Consider the following 21,238-nt stretch of genomic DNA (forward strand, 5'->3'; position numbering starts at 1 on the left):
TTCTTTCTCAGTTTTTGCTCTCTCTCTCTCTTGCTTTCATCATTCTACTTCATGAGACTTCCTTTGTTCCTGAAATTTTCATACAAGAAAAATGATATGACATATGTATATGTGTTTAGATACCTCAGTATCTTTTTACAGGTCAGTTATTGGAATTCTTAATAACCCATAATTCAAAGTTCTCAGGAGTTGTGCAGGTAGATCTTTATGTGCCTCATTTATGACTCCAGGTCATGAAATATGACCAGATTGTAGTTTATTTGCAAGGAACTTTATAAAATTCTATTTTGGTCTCAGAAAGTAAAGCAGTTAAAATCAAAGAATGTGTTTGTAAAGTCTGAAGCAATTCTGTGAAAAATATTCAAAGAGAAAGAGTATAGATTTGTCCAACAAATAGCTTAGAATGGTAACTAAATCACAATAATGGAATCTGCAGTAATGCCTGTGGAACTTCATGAGCTGGTGTGATTGACCTGATCTGAAAGGAAAAATCTTGAACTATTCTTACAGTACAGCCAATGCTTCACGGAACAAAATACTCAGAGAAACAATTTAATTAGCAAAGACAGAAAATAAAAAATAGAAAAGGAAAATGAATAATTTACTGGAATAATTTTTATAACACATCTTGAAGGAAAAAGAGGGAAATAAACATTTGGGATTCCAAAAGTAAAATCAATCAGTTCTTCAGTAAACTTCTCGTACATTTAGAGCCAGTAGCAACGTATGTATTCTGTAAAAATTCATGTATTCTGAGTAGGATTTCTGAGGGCCTCCATCTATGTGGAGCCATGACAGGCAGACAGGCAGGGCTGGGAAATACAGTCAATGGATCAGGAACAGCTTTAACCAATTTAGGCACATTTAAGCCAAGTGGTAACAGCATACCAAGTGCTTCTTGCAAACACACAATCCAACAGAACTCAGTGCCAAAATTCCATGGCATTCAAGACCAGCACAAAGCTCCAGAGTACTGGCTGTATTCCTGGACCTGTGTTCTCTTAGGCTCTCTAACTAAACAGTAGTTTCAGGAGCTGTTTGGGCACAGCTCCCGCTGGCTGACACTCTGCGGACACAGAGATCTGTCCAGGCACCTCAGACAGCCAGGAATGCTCAGGGCCAAAGAGCAAGACCATGACTTGAACTCAGTAGGATGAGGACAGAGGTTCTACCCATCCACCTCTAGGTGCTCAAAAGGGTCACTTACCTCTTTTGTCTTACACTTGCTTATTCTCTCATTTTTTCCTCTGCCTCACTTGCTTTTAATGTGATTGGTGAAAGAGAAAGGGCAGAGCGCTTTGGAAACACTTTGCTGGAGATGGGGGATGCATAGCTCAGGCTGACAGTGACTGCACAAAAACTCTCAAATAATTCCACCTCTTGAGGGAGTCGTGGAAGAAATCAAAGGGGGAATTTTTCTGTATGTGTAGTAGGTTTTGTAAGATGTCCAAATCAGGAAGCCTTAAAGGCTTAAGGAATTTACCTTAAAGGAATTAAGGTAAATAAAGGAGACAGTCCAGAACTGCTGACAGAGAAACAAACTGCTGCATTTGTAGTATTTCTGGAAGATTAGAAAAAATATTCTAAATCTAAATTAATCTGAGACACACATGAGTCTATAAAAGTAAAGTGGGCTTAGACCACTGTGAAAAGCAGACATGTAGCATATAGGCATTATGTGCTATGAAACTATTTCTTACTTTATGACTGAAAAATTAGTAAAAAAATTGTAGTAAAATTGCAGATTATTTCTTGATTTATTTTTTTTTCACTTTGAGGAAATTTTGCTTATGTCTCTGTTTTTTCATTTTGAAAGGAAGGAATGTTGCAATTATTAGCTACTATTTAAAAATATTCTCCAGTTTTCTTAATTTGTTAAAGATCACTGTTATGATAGATGTAAAGTGATTCAGGAAATACTGAGAGAATTATGAATTTTCTCACCTGTAGATTTTCATCAGTTATGATATCTTGTCTTTAAAGACAAAACAGGCACAGGTATACTAACAAAGGTATTCATTTGCCCCTCTGTGTAAAACAAAAAAAAAATCCTGCTAGAAGTATATAAATCTTAAACTCACCCCCTTGTGGGGAAATAGTGAGAGATTGAATTTAATGGGTTTTGACCAAGAACATGTGCCAATTTCCAACAAACTTATTTTTATGTGAGCATAAGAAGCTTCTGGATGACAAAATTTATAGTGGAAATGTTGGCAGAAGTTAACCTAATGCTGCCTAAATAGTACCACTATGTTAAGAAATACACTGGATACCAGACAGCTTACTGTGGAAAATGATAAACATTCAAGATCTCTGTAGGGGATCTCAGCAGAGCCATTTTTATTATGCAGAATAGTGGGTCTCTTTCTGTGATGTTGTTTTTATGCATGACATATCGAAGTAGAGGCAAAACCAACATTTTTTAGCAGTTACATTTTTTCCAACACAATCTATAGTGTGTATTTACACAGTGCTCACTTAATTATATTTTATTCAAATAACTGTCTCTGCTACAGATTATTTTATTTTATTTTATTTTTTATTTTATTTTATTATCTCCTTTGAGACTGCATATGTCATGCAAACTCATAATTATACTGTTGATCACTTGCATGCTGAGCTGCGTGCTGGTAATAGGAAGTGCCCTGAATTAAATGTTAGGAATTTAGACTGATTCCCAGTGTAGAAGTAAACAAACAGCATGAAAATCACAGATCAGCACTTACACCTTGTCACTCTCTCCTTTTAATACCAGACATGATTTTAAGCTAGAATTTTGCACCTAGTTCATTTGGTATTAATTTGCATTGTTCTGCCATGTGAACAATAGTTGTTTTCCATAATAGCAGCAGAAATTAAGTGGATATGTTATTTATAACCGCAGATGGAAATGTCTAAGCATTATGTGCCTGGTTTTGTTTCTGAATGCGAACTCTGTACTCCTGATGAACTGTAGACTACCTTTGGTTTTGTTATTTAATCTGCATATGCTTTCCATGCTTTCCTGCAGGGTGAGATCCAGCAACTGTTGATTATAGCTGATCCCAGAGCTGCATTTGACTATTGTGAGCATTATAGCCCAGACTGTGACTCCCCAGTGCCCAATGCTGCTCAGGCTCAAGATCCTCGAGTTGATGAGGTGAGTAATCAGTCGTGTATTACTGGATTTATTGCACATTAGTGGCTGTGCTGGAGAAAAGTTACCCAAGGAACACTTCCAGCTAAATGGCATGCATTGTTCTGGAGGTGAAGAAATCAGGTTGCAGGAGTGCATTCATTTTTGCTGTCCACTCATTTATGTCAAGCATTCAAAGGAACCTATCACCCTGGTTCTATTTGAACAATCATCATTCTCAGTGAAGTTAAACTGTAATTCTTTTTAAAAATTATGACAGTATGAGTTTGTCTACTCATGCATTTTTATTCTTCCTGTGTAGGTTTATAATTTTACTGATGCTGGATTTCAACAAATGCCACATTTGAAAGATGTGGGAGCTTTGAGTATTCCAAAATTGTAAACTTCTCCTGTTAAAAGTGCCCTGTGTTTTAATGAGCTGCATGCACAAATGCATGTGCACAGAAAAGTATTTCAGCCAGTTCCACTCATAGGAGGTAAACCAACAAGGACAAAACAGAGTAGGAATTTTTCCCAGAAACATGAAAGATATTTGGAGAAACCATTAGTCACTGTAGACTGTTCTCACAGCCACAAACTGAGTCATTCACCCAGGTCAAGGTAGGTCCTCAGATTAGACCTCTGAGTGCTTGTATGTACTGCTGTACACATTCTAAGTACTTGCATTGAGCAGTGTAAAGGGAAAAGCTTTTCCAAAATGTAACAATCATAACTGGGCACTGGACAGCTTGTATGCACACCATGTATGATCTGACTGGTTATTGCTACTGATTGCTCAAGAGCTTAGCATTAAAAACTTGCTGAACTGTTTTTAGATGTCTGCTTTGGGCCTGTTTTGGGACTGAACTTTTCCTAAACACATGATAATGTTATTTGTTGTTACTATTTATTCTGACTTAAAATTATGTCAGCAGGAGACTCCCTCCACATCCATTCCATTTGAGGTGTAGTTCAAGATGTGTCAAGTCACCTACACACAGGCAGAAAACTTTACTCTGCATTACAGTGTGTGGGGTCTGGGCTTTTCAGGAGGACCCCAGAGGACCTGCTGTCCATGTGCCTGCATACCTGGATCTCCATATTCCAAACCAGAACAGATTGAAAGCATATTGCTGGTAATTTATTCAAAAACAAACAAAAAAAAGGTAGCAAGACCTAAGGTTTTTTACATAATTAAGTTTAAAAGAAAATTTTAATTTTGCTTGGGAATTTTCCTGGGGTTTGCTTTTATTTGGTTGCTCTTGGGTTTAGTAGTTTTTAATGTATTTTTCAAAGCCCTGTTTTCCCTCTTGGTAACACAGAGTTTGTGGGAGTACCTACAGAGAAAAATATAAAATCAAGGATCCTAATTTGCAGTGTAACATTTTAAAATTAATTTGAAAGCAAATCGAAGAGCACGTAATGATTAATAAAATGGACAACTACTGTTTCTGTTTATTTCATTTTTTGCTGAGAGAGGTGATTGGATTATTTTGCATAGCTTTCTGACCTAAGACACAATTTCTTTGTTGTGCTCCTTGTGTCACTTTGCATAAATATTCCCAGTGAAGTCAATAGATCTCTTCAATGTGTAATAGTGATCTAAAGTAATTGCATCAGCAATGCTACCAATGTGATAAATATGAAATAGAATAAATGGCAGACTGAATTTATAGAATGATAGAATGGTCTACTAAATAGTAAATAATCAGCTTGTTGAGGAAGGCTACTTTATAATCTTTTGAGAAGCAGCCTGTCAAATCACACAGATACTTTATTTTAAGGAAATGAAAAAAGTTTTATTTAGGTACTGAAAGAATTGATAAAAGATTTTGTGCTGATTTTTTGTAAACTGTAATTGCAAAACTAAATAAGATGTTAAAAGAGAAAAATACATTTGCAGCTAGAGGAAAGGAAAATAAGGAAAATAATTGTGTTAAAATGCTTGATTACATGTTTTGAGGAGATTATAATTTTGATTAGTGATATTGATAGAATTTATAGACTTAGACCTCTGCAAAGCTTCTGACTTGTCAACATACAATATTGTCATTTTTTAAATAAAGGTATTGTATGGTAAAGTACATGACAAAGAGATTTGAATCTGGGTGCCTTACTTCAGAAATTACTATAAGCAATGAGCTGTCACTGAATTAAATTTTTAGTGGAGTTTCTTAGTAATTCTGCTAGAAATACAGAAATGTGTATAAAATGGATGGCATTAAAATTTATCAGTCATAATACTGCAGAGCAGTAAACAGTCATGGGGACACAACTGAAGGCAATGTTACCCACATACAAGCCAAAGAAATAACTGCAGGGCAAACATGATGAACTCAGTAGTACACTGCAATAACAGTCTGCATGCATGTGGTAACAGAAGAACCTTTCATCTGCAGCAGATTGTCCCCATCTGGGATACTAATCATGCTGAAAGACAGCATGGAAAGATTATTGTTCAGCTTGATTGGTTTCATGGTTTGATCTTCAATGTTTTCAGACAAGCTCTTGTGGTAGGAAGAAGGAAAACTGGGCAAAAGGCTAGGCAGGATTGTGTCTTCAGAGTCTGGATTAAACCAGCAGAAGCTAAAAATATTTGTTGGGCACTAGCTTCAAAATATGCTGATTGTTCAAGAAGGGTAAAAGTTTTTCCCAAAATAGTACAATGCATGTCTAAGTTTGTGAATAAAGGGGTAAGAATTCAGATGCAGTATTACCTCTGCATGCTGTCACTTGGAACATAGACTGCATCATCACATATGTGGTTCGCTCACCTTATGCAAAGATCCAGGACAAAAAGAAAGCGTAGACAAATGGCGTGGGGGGAGAGGAAAGATCGGTAATTTCAATTAGGAAAATATCTACTAAAACTTGTAGGAAAGAAAGAACAAATTAAAGATATCTAGAGATTCATCACTTTGTGATGAATCTCTAGATATCTTTAAGCCAAGGATAGAGACCTTTCTGAAAGTTTGGGGGAATATTATTCATACTTTAGTTGACCGTTACAGAGTGACGGTCAACTAAAGTATGAATAATAGGAAGTTTTGAAGTCTCCTGCAAGTACGCAGGAGTTAGCCAAGGTGGTCTAATAGTCCCTTTTGGCATTATCTCTCTGAGCCTTTGAATTATTGCAGTCCAGAATAAGAAACTGATACTTGGCTTAAAGATAAATTATGTGATTTCAGAGCCTATTAATGTGTGTTTCCAGCACTGATTACAAAACCTAGAGGAAGTGGCTGACTTTTCATCAGTAAAATAAAAAAACTATGTTTGTGAAGTTGCATTTAGGAAGATGAATAGGATTACTCTTGAAATTGCACACTTTTGTAGTCTCCTTGCAAACTCACAGCCTAGTAAGGCATTCAGTCTGAAAAGCTGGATATTTCTAGACCACTAAAGAAGCATCTAGAGGGAAGGATTTAGGTAAAATAGATACTGGTTTAAGGGCATAAGTACTTTGTTTAGCTGAATGTAATCCTTATTGCTCGAGGCAATGCTTCTTTCTCCAAAGGAGCAAATAATAAAATATCCAATGTTTAGGTTTGGGGGTATTTCTTTCAATAGCAGTGCTGATTTAAATGAGACATTTTCTGAATTTGTTTCCACCATATTCCCTCTTTCCAGTTCAGCTGGTGGAATTGTCTATTGGGGTTTGTTTTGGGAAAGGTCTAAGACTTCATCTAGACTAAAAATAATTACCAACCATAAAATTGGAAAAAAATATGGAATACATTGCGATGAATTTCCATTAAATGAGCCTGAGAGTACATGTCACATCACTGCAGCATCAGAAATAAAAAATTTGCTTTTTAAAATGTTTGAGATTTTTTCATGGCCTTTATGACCTTCACTGTGCTCTCATATATAAATTTACTGGACACTGATTTGTAATCAAATTGTCTTTATCAATTATACCTTAAGTGTTGCATTGAGATTTCCTTTTTCTTGTTGCATTTTCTTTTTCTTTTGCATCACATTCAAACTGCAGTCCAGGGGTTCCAACAGAGAGGATTTCAATGCCTACTTTCTACTTACAGGATCTCTTCATGCCTGAATCAAATATCACGTTTGCCCAAGCAAAGTTCAGGAAGAATCAAACATCTCACAGTCAGATTCACAAAATAGCAGGCTGTGAATAAAGATATAGAACTAGTCAGCCTAGAAAAGGAGGACACATCTTAAATTTGACCCTTGTCGGCAGGCTTACCCAGCTGTGCTGTCCTGTTCCCCACGATATTCTTCTCCCTCAGCAAGGTCAACTCCTGCATCCTCACTTTTCCCTTCCTATAATGGGTGACCTGAGCATTTCAAGATATAAGCTTTGGACCTGATTAGGTCTTTATATTTCCATTTTAATACAGTCAGTCCCTTTCTGGACTCAAGTGACTATGTTATGTGTCTAAATAAGATTTATTTAACTGGGCAACCTCTAACTACCTTTTGTGTTCAGGCTCTGCAGAATGTGTTGCACTTGGCTGCTGGCCAGGACTGTGGGCTCTGTGTGAGCAGCTCAGGTTGAGCTGTTGGGATAGATGCATGTCAGAGCCCTCCCTACACAGAAGGCTTCTATTCCCCTGGGATTTGTTCATCAGACCTAAGTGTCATTCAGACTGAAAACAGGAGAGCAGTAGATTAAAAGTAATATCCGTACACTTTACTCTGTTATTTATTGTCATTTATTTCCATCTTCAAGACATGTTTTAATTGAAGTGTGCATCAGTCTTCCTTGTTCTTGCTGGTGAATAGCCAGGTATAAATCTCTGTATCTTGTCAAGGTCAGAGTGATGACCTCAGCAGCTGGCACTACACAAAAAGGTAGTTGTCTAGAAGTTCAGGAATCTGGCTTTTTTCACATTGAATGTATGACTTGGTTTTAAGGATCCCATATGGGTTTGCAATTATATTTTAAAACTATCAACACTGTTTTTCTTAAAGATACACACCTATGCATTTCTTATAAATACCTTGTGAACAATCTGGCCTCTATCCTGTCTTCAAACCCCTTTTTACTATAAATGGAAATGTATTAAATTCCTTTCCAGTTCAATCACATATGCTTTCTCAGCTCACAGAAATTAGAGAAGTGACAGACCTAGCCAGTCTTCATCATCCTTGATGTTGGGCAGTATATTTTCTGGAGTATCTTCAGGTCTTTTCAAAGGAATCAGCTATCAGGCTTTCAAATCTCCTCTTGGAAGATTATTCTGTAGCCTAGTGAATCACATGGTCTGACTTCTGCTGAAGAAATGCCTCCCCAAAGGAACTCGGCTTCATTTATTTTGGATCTATCCCAAACTAATGGATTATTTGAAGACATGAAATGTTTTCTTTTAATGAAATGAATTTGGTAAATTAAAAGTGCAAATGGCCCCCAAATATCTTGACTTGGAAGCTTCAAGCATCCTTTCAGAATGTGTTGATTTAGTGTCCTTTGGGGTGTTTGACTGGTCAGAAAGAATAGTTTTCTGAAAAATGCAGAAAAGTGATTATTTTTATGTTTAATCTTATGTTTATTGTTATCTTTAGAACTGCAGTTAGCTTATTTAGCCAATATTAAAAACTGTGATCTTCCTAGCTCTCTTTTTCTTTACATATATATATATAAACTTTTTATATAAGGGAGTAACATAATAAAGAACCTTAAGAGCATTATTCTCCTTTTGAAAGAGGATATCTTTGGAAACTGAAGATAATGTTCTTATCTCCTTTTATCTCCTTGCTTGTATCACTTTTATGAACAATATAAGGGCTCTGTGGTAAAAGAGGCCATCCTTTAAATCTTTTAACTTTCCTTCTGCCCTAAGATCAACATCTTCTACCACTTCTTTATTTATATTTTTGCAGCTCATTTTTAAAACTCTCATTTTGCTTGGCATCCTTTACTTTATTGCATTTTATAAAGTGTTAGTGAGCCTAGAATATTTCAAAGTAATCTTTGCCTTTTTAGTTTATACATGATTAACCATAATTTTTAGGAATTGAAAAAATTGAGATAATGACTGTTCTTTGGTTGAGGATTTAGATTATTAATTATTTTTATTCGGAAAAGTAAAGCAAAAACTGCTAAAAGCTCTATTTGGAATGGGAGGTTAGGTTTTTAGAGTATGGATAGCAGAAGAATTGGTTTCAAAAGTAAGGTTTCCTTCAGAATGTTTAAGTTATTCCCCAGTTCAAATAGGCTTTGCATGATGCTGATCCTCTGCTTCTAAAATTCATCTGATGAAGAAAACAGTTCATCTCTTTAATTGGAATTGCATGATGATCTGGTAGTGTAATATAATCACTCTGGTAAAGAAAGCATGAGGTCATAATGGAAACATTTTGTCCCATCAAAAAGCAGCAGGTTTCATTCTTCCTTTCATTTGTAAGAAGATAGTCATATGCAATATGCATTACAAGAATGGCTGTTTAGTAACTATTGGTGATCTTAACAGAGAAGAAAGAAAAGCAAGAGGAAGAAAATTGCATGACATCTGAAGTATGTGTTACCTGATGTCTCTTAGCTGAAATCCCTTGCCAAGTTGAACCTATTATTTATTTTGAAATTCTAGACACTTTCTCCTATATATTCAAGAGTCTACTCATTATCTTTCCTTGATTAGTAGTGCAACTTTGATAGATTTCTGTGAACTGCCCAACATCTGAGAACTAACAGCAGGGCCTGGGTTTTGTGTTTCCAAAATGTAAAGAAGCTTTCCCCAAGGTTTGCTGAGGTCAAACTGAGGGGATCCTACAGAGACCCCTCTCTCTAGTGATCTGATAAAAGTGACCTTTCAGTTGTGTAGCTCCCAAAAAAGAAGGGGTATGTGCCACATATCCAGTCTTAACTGGATAATGTTAATGGCAGGGTAAGTTTGAGTTGCCAGCTTCACAGCAGGTGACTAAAGCCATTAAATCTATCACTCATGTCTGTATATTTAGTCTTCATTTACCTGACGAGTCCTATACTAGTTCGGTTGTCTCCTATTAAAAATAGGGATCAGGTCGAGTTGGTAAAATCATTCTGTGAGTAAATCATATTTCTAAAGTGCATCTATACATCAGCTAGAGGTGTAGAGATGCATTCCTCCATCTGGACAGATTGTGCCTCAGGATATACACCTGGAAGATTTTACATCTATATTTAACTCTTTGCAGCAGGACCCCTGGAGTTCAATACAAAACATTTTCTCTGTTTATCAGCTGGTGTGAAATAAAAGCGTTGCTGGTTTTTCAGAAAAAAGTCTTGGGAAAGGAAGGATTGTTAAGAATAAAATTTATCTTGTAGAATGTTTAGGCTACTACATATTTTCACTTGTGCAGTACTGCAATTTAAAAACTACTTGAATATGGTTTTGGGAGAGTGGCCACATGTCCTAGCTTGTAAGTTCAAGAATTTTTGTAATACCCCTCTGATATTGTGATCTTAAAGTGGAAGGTCTTCACCTGCTTGGCAGTAATCTGATTCCAGTATGGAAACTGTCATTCCCCACCTCTCATCCATCCCTATTATTTCTTTCTGCATGCCTGCATATCAGTGCAACCAAAATATACTCTTATATTTGAGATCACATTTTGCATATAAGGAAAGTTTCACTTTCTTTAACAGAAATTAGTGAAGCACAATACCCAAAAGTATTTTCTGTGTGATTATACATGATGCAATAGATTTGTACACATACTTTTGCTTTTTTGTATGTTTTCTAGTTCTCATTCATATATTTCTGACTTTTTGAACTAGGCCTCAGCATAAATATCAACTTATTCACTACTTTCTCTTTGAATACTAATATACTTGGCGCAGATATTTTTCCTTCCTTTCCCGCCCCCTCCAATCTACATTTCTGTTTAGTTTATGGCCTCTGAAAAACTACTTATAACAATTTTATTAGTCATGTGCTTGGCACCATTCAGCACAGCCATTCAGTTTACCTTGAGAAAAGCCATACTACTGAGATTTGCAAAACAGTTCTAATACTGAGCAACACAGAGTTATATTTAAATTGTCATTTGGTCAAAGTGACTGCTGGAATGAATGCTTCCAGTTTCAGAACAGGTTTATAATGCTTACTAAAGAGGAATCTGTGTGTCTATAAGTTACTGAAAAAAACTCCTAATAGCATATCAAACTTAAATCTGGCTAATGACATCGTAGTTCTCTCAAAAATGTTGCTCCACTTGCCTCCTAAGATACTGGACTCTGAGGAGTCACAGGAGTGGAGTAATAGAAACCCATGTAAAAGGATTTTTAAGTGATTAAGGGCCTTTCAGCTTTAGCCTTACACTTGCTGAGGAAATCAAGTTCTGTGCATTAAAATCATAAGTAAACAATTGTATCAAAAAACATTGCCAGAGGGAACAGTTAAACCAGTGTTTTGGTCACATGGTAGAATATAGTTTGGAATATGGAGATCTATTTTAATTTGTAATTTCTTCTAACATATCCATTTCCTTTTGATAATGATGACTTCTATGAATCCTCAGACTGATTTGGAAGTGTAATGTACTAATTCTCTTTCTCATCAACATAATGAAACAATCAGGTATTGTCTTCGTTTTACAGACAATGGTGCTGACTTGTAACAGGAGAGAGGGATTTCAGGAGGGACAAGTTTACATGAGGCACATTTGAATATTTCTTCTTAAAGGGAAAGCAAACACTTGTCCCTCTGGCCACAGCTCTGCCTTCTTTTGGCTTCCTGGGCACATAAAGAGTAACCACAGTCTGCTTTAATTTATCAGACCTACCAGTTCTTGTAGCTTCAAGCATGGTAGGAGTGGAAAGATAGTTTAAAGTTGCCCTTTCTTCTCAGTTCTGATGAGTTGCGCTTCGTGCAGATAATATGGAGACCAGGATCTTGGCACAGCCAAGAGTACAGCTCAGGAGTTCCTGGCTCCCTAGATTGTGCTCACAACACTACACAAGCCAATTTTAAAGCTACTTTCTCTTGAAAAGTTTGTGTGCCAAATCTTCATTTGATAAAAATTATAGAAACAGAGCGATGGAGCAATTTACAGAAGCTGAATCTGAAATGAAATTGCAGCAGTGAGGCTTTGCTCAGAAAATTTGTACCATGGAGCTGTCCTGGTTTGCAAACTCAACATCAAACAAGAGGAAGATAACCATGTTTTATTGTGAGCTGTGGCCTCTCCTTTATCTGAAATTGTTTATTCTTGTCAGATATTGGCATCTCTGCTCTTTTTGTCACCTGAAAAAAATACAAGTGAAAGAGGTATTATTTGAAATTTAAAGATTAAATAAATATATGGTTTCACAAAGATTGGTTGGTGCTCCCAGTAGTCAAAATTAGACTTGATTCTTCTTTGCAGTCCAATTAATGTGAGTTTTTTTCCTGGAATTACTATTTACTTTTTACTACTTCTGTACTGTGCTTTGAAAGAAGTGAGAAGTTGTGAGGTTTTTTTCCCTAAATGAGTCATTATATTGAATTGTTAATAGTGTCTTAATTTCGTTAATCTTTACTCCTAAGTAAAGGTGAAGAAACTTTCCAGTATTGCTAATCTAGTTTGCTACCTCTAACTTGGGAATGCCTGATATTTTTCCATTTGCAATGTAGTACACACCAGAAGATTTTGTCGAATATGACTATGAGTATGGGGATGCAGATTATAAAGAAACTGATTCTGTAACAGAGGGACTTCCACTGTTCGAAGAGACAGTAGCACAAACAGAGGTAACAGAATCTGATCTGTTTGTTGTGTGGTGTCCAGCTGTCCCCTACCACATGGTTTGTCAATTTGTGTCTTTGTATATGAGCTTAATGCTTTCCTCTCACTCATTTCTTTACTTCATAGCTGTAACCTTTGCTTTCAGTTAAAGATGGAAGGTCTCACGGCTGACAGCATTCATCTTGCATTTGGTTACCCTTCTTTCATTCACACTTTCTCAATTTCCTTTTCATTTTATTTATGTTTTCCCATTCCATCTTTCATAACATTTGCAGAAAAAGAAAGCCATGGTCAAAAAGAAGAAGAGGACAGTGGCCGCTAGCTCAAAGGACAAACCTCAAAAGGCCACAACAAAAAAATCTGAAAAATATGCATCCAAGAAGAAGAAAAGTTATCAAGCAGCAACAAAAGACAAACTAGGGGTAAAGGTAGCCAAGAAATAATCAAGATCTTTCCCAGACTAAGACTGGAAGATCTTTGATAATAAGAAAAAAATTTACCTAACCCCACTAGATGAATACATCTGGCTAATACCATAACCTGAATAACAGCAATACCTCTTAAATTTTCATACAAGATTTTTTTTTAATAATGTATTTGTTTTTTATACTAGGCCAACGTTATTGATGGATTCCAAGACTATAGCATAGCTGAAAATGACTATGGACCCCAGACAGAAGCTCCTTCCAGAGCTACTGAAGCAAATGAGGTAATAAGGACTCTCAAGAAAATACTTGTCCCACCGGGTGCCATTCATTAAAAGAGTACAAATGCATTTTAAAATTATGGATTTCTATGTAAATGGTACAATCTCTACCAGCACTTAGTGTGATTTTATACTTTCTCAGCCAGTATCAGAAACTACTATTGTCTTGGGCAGAACTCCCATTAATTCTATAGAGATCTGCTGTATCTTCAGCCTGCAGAGTTCATGATTCTGGAAATAATTCAGTGATATATGGTGTGGGAATGTGGTGTTGCTGCTTTCAGTGTGAATGTGAATGGAGCTATGTCTAGCACAAACTAGGTTAGATATTAGACATAGTCCTCCTGATCTAATAGGAAGGAGAGTCTCTAATTTTTCCTGTAATTTTTAAGGTGCAGCATAAAAGAGCCTAACACAAGACAAAGAATGGCTGCCACCATAGGAGGCGAGTCAGAAGCCATTGTTTCCTTTTCATAGTTATTCAGCTAACAAAACCAAATTACTTGATTTTCACTTGTTCTACTAAAAATAAACATTATGATTTGAACTGTCAAAAAAGATAAAATTACTATTTTGACTTAGGTTAGAAAGCACATTTCTAGAAAGCCACAATAACAGGTCTAAACATTATTTTATTAAAATTACTGCACCTAAGCTGGTGTTGATTAATATGTTTGCATATTAATTAACACTAATGTTAGAAAAATGATGGTGGATTTTAAGAAACGTTGTTCTCATTTTTCTTTTCCTTTTCCTTTCAAAATTAAGATTTACATGCTTAAAAGATGTACAAAACTCCCCCTCACCTCTTTCCCCTGAATATCTGAAAAGAGAAAGAGTCCCCATTTGTTCTATGCTTTTCCTCTTATGTATCTTGGAAGGTGAAGGTGAATTAAGGTATGTTTTACTCATTTTGCTGTTAAGCATTCTTGTGTTCAGTGTCATGTTTGCTTCTCACAGATTGATCAACAAATGTATCTAAATCATTCCGTTTCCTGGGCAATTCTAAGCTGATTGTACAATTGTAGAGCTGTAATGAGGTAGATTCAAAGTGCTAAATGCTCTCCTTGGTGAGAGCACTTCTTCATAAAGGTAAAATTTGGCTTAGAATTGGTTCTGATCTCTGTTTATTACAGCTATAGGGTAGAAGTTATACTCCTGTAACTAATGGAATTAGGCAAGTGTTAAATCAGAATCTGACCTTCTATTTTAATTGCAATAAATTTCAATGTTATTCTTAGATCAAGATTTTTTAATTACACTGAATGTTGATTAGCTTCTGAATACTTTCAGGATCATACTACTTCATATTGTCTGATCATTTCATATTAGCAATATCTGAACTTCAGTTTCTTTCAAAATTGTCCTGTATGGAAAATTATTGAAAGACCTTATTATAACAGAATAAAGCAATCCTCCTTTACCTCACAAATGGTTTTGTACATCTCAAATATAGCATTCTTTTAAACTGCTTTAGTGCTTTTAAGTTGTTTGCTTGGTTTGACAGCTTACGTACTTTAAGATGAAAGCTTAAATTTCTGAAATCTTAAAATTAATCTGAATTGTACAGGTAGAACTTAGACAAAAAATATCTAAATTACCATGACACACAATTCATGCCTTTTATTGATAAACAAACTTCAAAATCATTAACAAGAGAAAAGAAGTTTAGCTCAGCATTGCTGTTTATAGACAGAAAATAATGTAAAAGGCTGGGCTTAACTAAAGTGATGCTTGCACCTCCTCCACATTGCTATTACAAAAAGATCTGAACTTATTCACTGCTCATTGCATATGTTCATTCATGAATGCTTGTAAGAGTGAAACCAAGCAGCGAAATTCAGCTATATTTGGCACTAAAGTAACATTACGCAAGCAGTACACATAATACTGGATATATTGAATTCAGTGGTTTTGGAAATAAAAAACCAAAGCATATGAAAACATTACTTCTTTGTACTACTTATACAAAGATCTTTTAATTACTCTGAAAGGCTGAGCTTCCATTCCTTCAGACTCTAATTAAAAGACAATATGCTGTAGTTCTACTGTTCTTTCTTCTTTTGACAAGTCATCATGGTGGATCAGCGTATGCTTACATTGCTTTACTAACAATAACCCACATATTCCTCCTATTCCCAAATCTTTGCTACTGATACGAATAGCAAAATCCTGTTGAAGAAGTATTTGCTGAAGAATACATAACTGGAGAGGATTATGATAAAAAAACTGAGGCAACTGAATATGGAAGCAGAGGAGTAGACCTCAGTGAATCTGATCTGCTGGTAGATGGAGATTTAGGAGAATATGATTTTTATGAATATAAAGAATATGAAGAGAAACCAACAGATTCCACTAATGAGGAGTTTGGTCCAGGTGTTCCTGCAGAGACCGATATCACAGAAACAAGCGTAAGTTGACTGGAGGCATAATGCAGATTAATCTAATTTAGCAATTCTTTTATAATTACACATTCTCAGAACTGCACAAACCCTGATCCAGAGCTCCTTGTACTTATTAGATATATTCTCATTTCCAATAACCTTTGGATCAAGGCCATCCTCTTAGTAATCTTGAATGTTTTATTTTTATCATGTAAGATTTTTGTCTCATTTTCTGAAGGGAGTAAGGGAGGGTGGAAGATGGGAGGAAAAGGAAAGAGGAGATGGAATTAAAAAAATAAATTATTAAAGTAACAGTTTTAAAAACCTTTCTAAACTAGAGCTAAAGCTGGAAAGAACATAAATTCTAATGCAGGTACAAATGCTGTAATTAATACTTTTATATGATTACCTGAAGAAATTGAAATGCATATAAGTGTCTAGAATCCTGTGGCTTTTGCAGCTTTCCAAGAAGAAAATTCATGAGTGGGAAGGTTAAGGTCTGAACCCTTTCATGAAAATAAGCTTAGTCAATGGTGACAGGTTTATGGTCTTGCAGAAGTGATTTAACAGCTCAATATTTATAAAGATAGATAGGATGACATGGTGGATCCTATGAATCATGCTCTTCATTCTGAGATTTATAGCTCTCTTTCCCTCTGACTTAATCATAGGCTAAACAGCAAGGCTTTAACTTTCCTTTAGTTGTGCCAAGATCCTTGTTTATCAGTTTACCAGCTGTGGATGCTGCAAAGAAAACTGATATGGCTAAGACTGGAAGGAAAAAAATCCCATTTGGATTTTTTAATTAGGAAGACCCTGAATATAGTAGAAGAGAATTTTATTTTCACTATTTGCTCAGTCTTATCTTCATTTTCTCCTCACAAAGTCAAAACTTCAGTTTACAAAGGATCCAAGAAATAGCAGCAAATGCTGTGAGGTTGCTTTTCTCTGCCAGCCTTGAAACCCATCCTTCTGTATTTCATTTACCGCTCTTTTCTATACCCTGTTGGGGTCATTGTATTTTTTAATGATCCTTATCTGTGCAATGTGATACAAGTGTACTCTTTTCCTTCTAGCCCAGATGGGGACACTGTGGCAGAATGACACAGAAAAGGTCAGATTATCTGTGAAGCAAAGAGCCCATAAGGCACCATTTGTGCCTGCATTAAGCAAATGACTGTGCAGACTCTATCCCCTGGTGTAAATTTCAACTTAAAATGCCTTGATAGAAAGCTGAAGGAGTCAGGAATCTTGAATTAGAACAGACTCTGGTCTGTGCAAGCTTTATTAGTGTCATCTGCTGAACCAGACATACGTCATTTTCCTTTGGCATATGGACGCATTTAGAATAACTGAAGTTCTACCTATGATAAAAAGAGGCAAAATGGAAAGTACTCAGTAAATGGGAACTTTGAAAAAGGGGAAATGTTTTCAAAGATGGAGACCCTGATATCATTTTTTTACAAGTAATTTATGTTAATTTAATAAAACATGATTGCCTATACATCTTGCTACTTGATTTTTATGAACTACCAATGGGTTTATGAACATCATTACTAGTGAGATCTGTGCCTTTATAAGTCAGTGCAAAATGCACAGTCTGTGAATCTCTGTTTTTCCATCCCAAAATATTTCATATTGAAATACTGTAACATTATCCTTACTATTTTTACTAATCCCCAGCTATTTTTTAGAGTAATGTTGAATCACTCTATTGAAATTTAGAAAAAGTGCATTTTAAATTTTAAGCTGGTCAGAACTTAATTTCTAGTGGATATGTTAGCAACCAAGAGAGATACTTCTGAAGAAAAATACATTGTCTCATGGTTTAAAAAAAAATCAGTTCCTTTTTCTTTGTTTGAAACATCAATGTTTCTTCCATTAGTATGTGTTATTGACATATTGTTTTAGGTACTCCTGTTACCTTAATCCTGAACCCAAAACTTCCCACAGAGCTGGTCCTCAAAGAATTTGGCAGTTGATGCTAATTCAGGTAGTGCCGAGGCATCAAAGGTTATCCTGTGAAATATTCTTTACTGTCCACAGTGCCACTTATCATTTATGCCATGAAATTACAGATCTCTCAGGTTGCTTTACATGTTGTAGATGTTTCATGAATGAAATTAGGAGCTTGAAAGGTACAGTCCATATTGGACCAAGGGATCTTTCTTTCCATCTTACTTTAGGCTGCTTAACTCATAAAGCCATGAAGAATCATTGTCAATTACCAAGAACATGTCCAATCAAACAAGAAAAGAAACAATATTGTTACTTGCACACAGAAGTTTTAGGTTCTATTTTCAAATTTCTAATGTAAAGCACGGAATAAACCCTCATGGGATGCACATCTCATTCAAAAACTACAAATTGACAATATCCAATAATGGAGAAAGCATACACGGCTTTTGCATTTTCCATTTGTCATGCATTAAGTATTTTTAATTTATGTGGTTTGTACCTGTGATGTAGTTTTTATAGTACACACCAATTCCAGCTTTAGCTTTCAGTTACAGGTTGCTGAAATTCTTTATTGTACCAGGTCCTTAGACCTTCTACTTATTTTTGTTTTTGGGGTTGCCAGGTGACAGGACATGGGCCTTATGGAGAAAAAGGCCAAAAGGGAGAACCAGCTGTGATTGAACCTGTAAGTACAGATGGCAGGGAGTTTTTCAGTAGCACTGTATCAAAAATATTCACTGTTAATGTATCATTATGAAATGCTGTTGTTCATGATAGGATGACATATCTCTGAAACAGTCCCTGTAATGTGGATGATATAAAATGATTACTGACAGCTACTCCTTTGGTTACATGAAGGACTAACCACATGTTCCTTAAAAAAAAGAGAATCTTGTACAGAGGAAAACAGATCATTGATCTGATCTTCAGGCTATCTAGTAACTACATCTTGGACAGATCTACCCAGAAAGCTTTCAGCTTAGGCACAGGTAACACCATCGCTACAGGTTTCAGCAAGGGCAAGGAAGCCTTCCTCACTTTTAATGCCATGCAATTGTTCAGATTCTCATGCTAGAAACTGTAGAGAGAAGATTTCAGGAAAAGTTTATCAAAACACTAAGAAATGTTAACTTTAGTAGCTCAGCTAAAAAGATTTTTTTTATGTTTTTCTACAAAATAATGAATGTAATATTGTGTTCCATCCACCCCTAGGGTATGCTCATTGAAGGACCACCGGGACCAAGAGGACCTGCTGTAAGTAGATTAATCACATTTTCCTTTATTGCACTTGATTTATCCACTGTGCTTTTCTATTCACAAGTTAATGCAAAATTGGTCTTATTATAGTTCCCAAATGTGTATTATATTTAGAACTTTTAGAAGGGAATAGAAAAGGGTCAACTCTAGCATTTTCAGTGACAGCAAGATACAAGCTGATGGCGCATGAAAAATCTAAGTTTTGAATGTTGACTATAAATCTTTGTAAGAAAAAACAATACACTGCCTTATAAATTATTTTATCCAAATATGTGTTCATCCTAACTTAGGGAAAAAATAGTTCAAAAGTCTTCAGGCTTTCAGTATAATTATGTCATTCATTTTCTATAGGGTCTTACAGGTCCCCCAGGTTTACAAGGTCCTGTTGGTCCTCCAGGTGACCCTGGTGAAAGGGTAAGTCAACAAACAGATTATCCCATGCATTCATGGGATATCTTGCACTAATTGCTACACAAGGTTCTGCTAGATCCTGAAATAGATCCAATAGATTCTATATCTGAAATAGATCCACATAGGTTAGAAACTTCAGTGGAACTGAGGTTGATTCATTCAGCTAAGTAAAAATCAAGTGAGAATCTGGACAAACATTTTCTTAGTGGTAGAAATACGTGCTGTAAATACAAGAAGATGTGTAAGTCCTGGTTTGTTAGTATTTTTCTGGTTTGATGTGTTTAGAAATACAATAAAGTAATAGATACAAACATTTCAAATGAATTTGAATGACTTTTTAAAAAATCAGTATATCTTCAGCTATAATATGTAGAAATATAGAGAAAAACAAGCTTTTCAGAATCAAAACACATGGGAATATTGAAAGTGATGGATAATATTTAGATGATCTTGGAAGAATTTATTTGCCATATTAAATAATATGTGGCTTGAGAAACCTATCCAGTCATGAAACTAGTTAAAATTTAAGCTATTATTTTAATCTTCGTTTTCTTGTAAGCCTTTTCTTACTGCCACCACCAACACGATTTTAAAACATAAGCATATTTATTTGAAGAAAACTTGGTACTAAGACTTTCCTTGTTTTATGAGAGATGGTTTACTAGTGAATCCAGCATGTTCATGCTCTAATTATATATGAAAGATGTTTAGAAGATGCTATCACCTCACTGTATAATGAGATAATATTAAAATCCCAACAATGCTTTACCTTGCTAGTAAGTCAGCATCCACACTTCTTTCATATTTCTTTCCTGTAGATTAATTAAATATTCCAGAATGTGAACTTGTAAAATGGGTATTTTAACACCTAGTAAGGGAATAACTACTGACAGTCCTTAGTTTTTTAAGTGGCTGCTCACTGAATTCATCATGAGGAAATTCTTGACTAAGCACGTCATGTGCCTGTCACGGACCAGACACGACACAAATATATAATTGCAGCAATTAGTCTGGGAGGAGAATGGATTGAGAGCAGCCCTGCAGAGAAGGACTTGGGGGTGTTGGTGGACAAGAAGCTTGACATGACCCAGTAACACACACTTGCAGCCAACCGTATCCTGCCTGCATGAAAGAAGCGTGAGCAGCAAGTCAAGTGAGGTGGTTCTGCCCCTCTGCCACTCTTGTGTGCCTCTTCTATGAAGACATGCTGAGCTGTGGGGGAAGGCTGCAGGAGAGGTGCAGAGAGACTTTTACAAGGGCCCATAGTGATAGGACAAAGGGGAAGGTTTTTAAAAGGAAAGAGCAGGTTTCGATTAGATATTGGGAAGAAATTCCTTGCACGGACAGTGGTGAGGCCCTGTAACAGGTTGCCCAGATGGCTGCACCATCCCTGGAAGTGTTCAAGGCAGGGCTGTGTCAGGCTTTGAGCTACCTGATCTAGTGAAAGGTGTCCCAAGGGAGGTTGAAACTAGATCTTTAAGGTCTTTTCCAGGCCATTCTATGAGTATAAATTTATGTAAGTGACTCAAAAGGTTTCTCGTACGTTACTATCTTTTTTTTCTCACTTTTTTTCTATCATGTCTTTTTTCTTTTAGGGTCCACCTGGTCGCCCTGGTCTTCCTGGTGCTGATGGTTTAGCAGGTCCTCCAGGTACCATGTTAATGTTGCCGGTAAGTTGTGGTTACAGGGTAAGCAGCCTACAAAAACTAGAAGCGTCTTTCAAGAAATGAATAG

At 36.0% G+C, this 21,238-nt stretch overlaps 1 protein-coding gene across 2 annotated transcripts in view; it reads left to right on the plus strand.

Moving 5' to 3' along the window:
• The window catches only part of COL11A1 (collagen type XI alpha 1 chain), a 125,666-nt gene that overhangs the window by 28,773 nt on the left and 75,655 nt on the right, over positions 1–21,238 (plus strand). The window contains exons 5-13 of one of the 2 annotated variants that reach the window (XM_036387659.2): positions 3,011–3,139; positions 12,676–12,792; positions 13,063–13,209; positions 13,401–13,496; positions 15,659–15,904; positions 18,459–18,521; positions 19,049–19,090; positions 19,445–19,507; positions 21,100–21,174. In XM_036387659.2, the coding sequence (XP_036243552.1) occupies positions 3,011–3,139; positions 12,676–12,792; positions 13,063–13,209; positions 13,401–13,496; positions 15,659–15,904; positions 18,459–18,521; positions 19,049–19,090; positions 19,445–19,507; positions 21,100–21,174 (978 nt within the window). The remainder of the gene's footprint in view (positions 1–3,010; positions 3,140–12,675; positions 12,793–13,062; positions 13,210–13,400; positions 13,497–15,658; positions 15,905–18,458; positions 18,522–19,048; positions 19,091–19,444; positions 19,508–21,099; positions 21,175–21,238) is intronic. The other variant, XM_036387660.2, reaches the window with a different exon arrangement.

This window comes from Molothrus ater, chromosome 9 (genome assembly GCF_012460135.2).
Source record: "Molothrus ater isolate BHLD 08-10-18 breed brown headed cowbird chromosome 9, BPBGC_Mater_1.1, whole genome shotgun sequence".
Taxonomy (NCBI): domain Eukaryota; kingdom Metazoa; phylum Chordata; class Aves; order Passeriformes; family Icteridae; genus Molothrus; species Molothrus ater.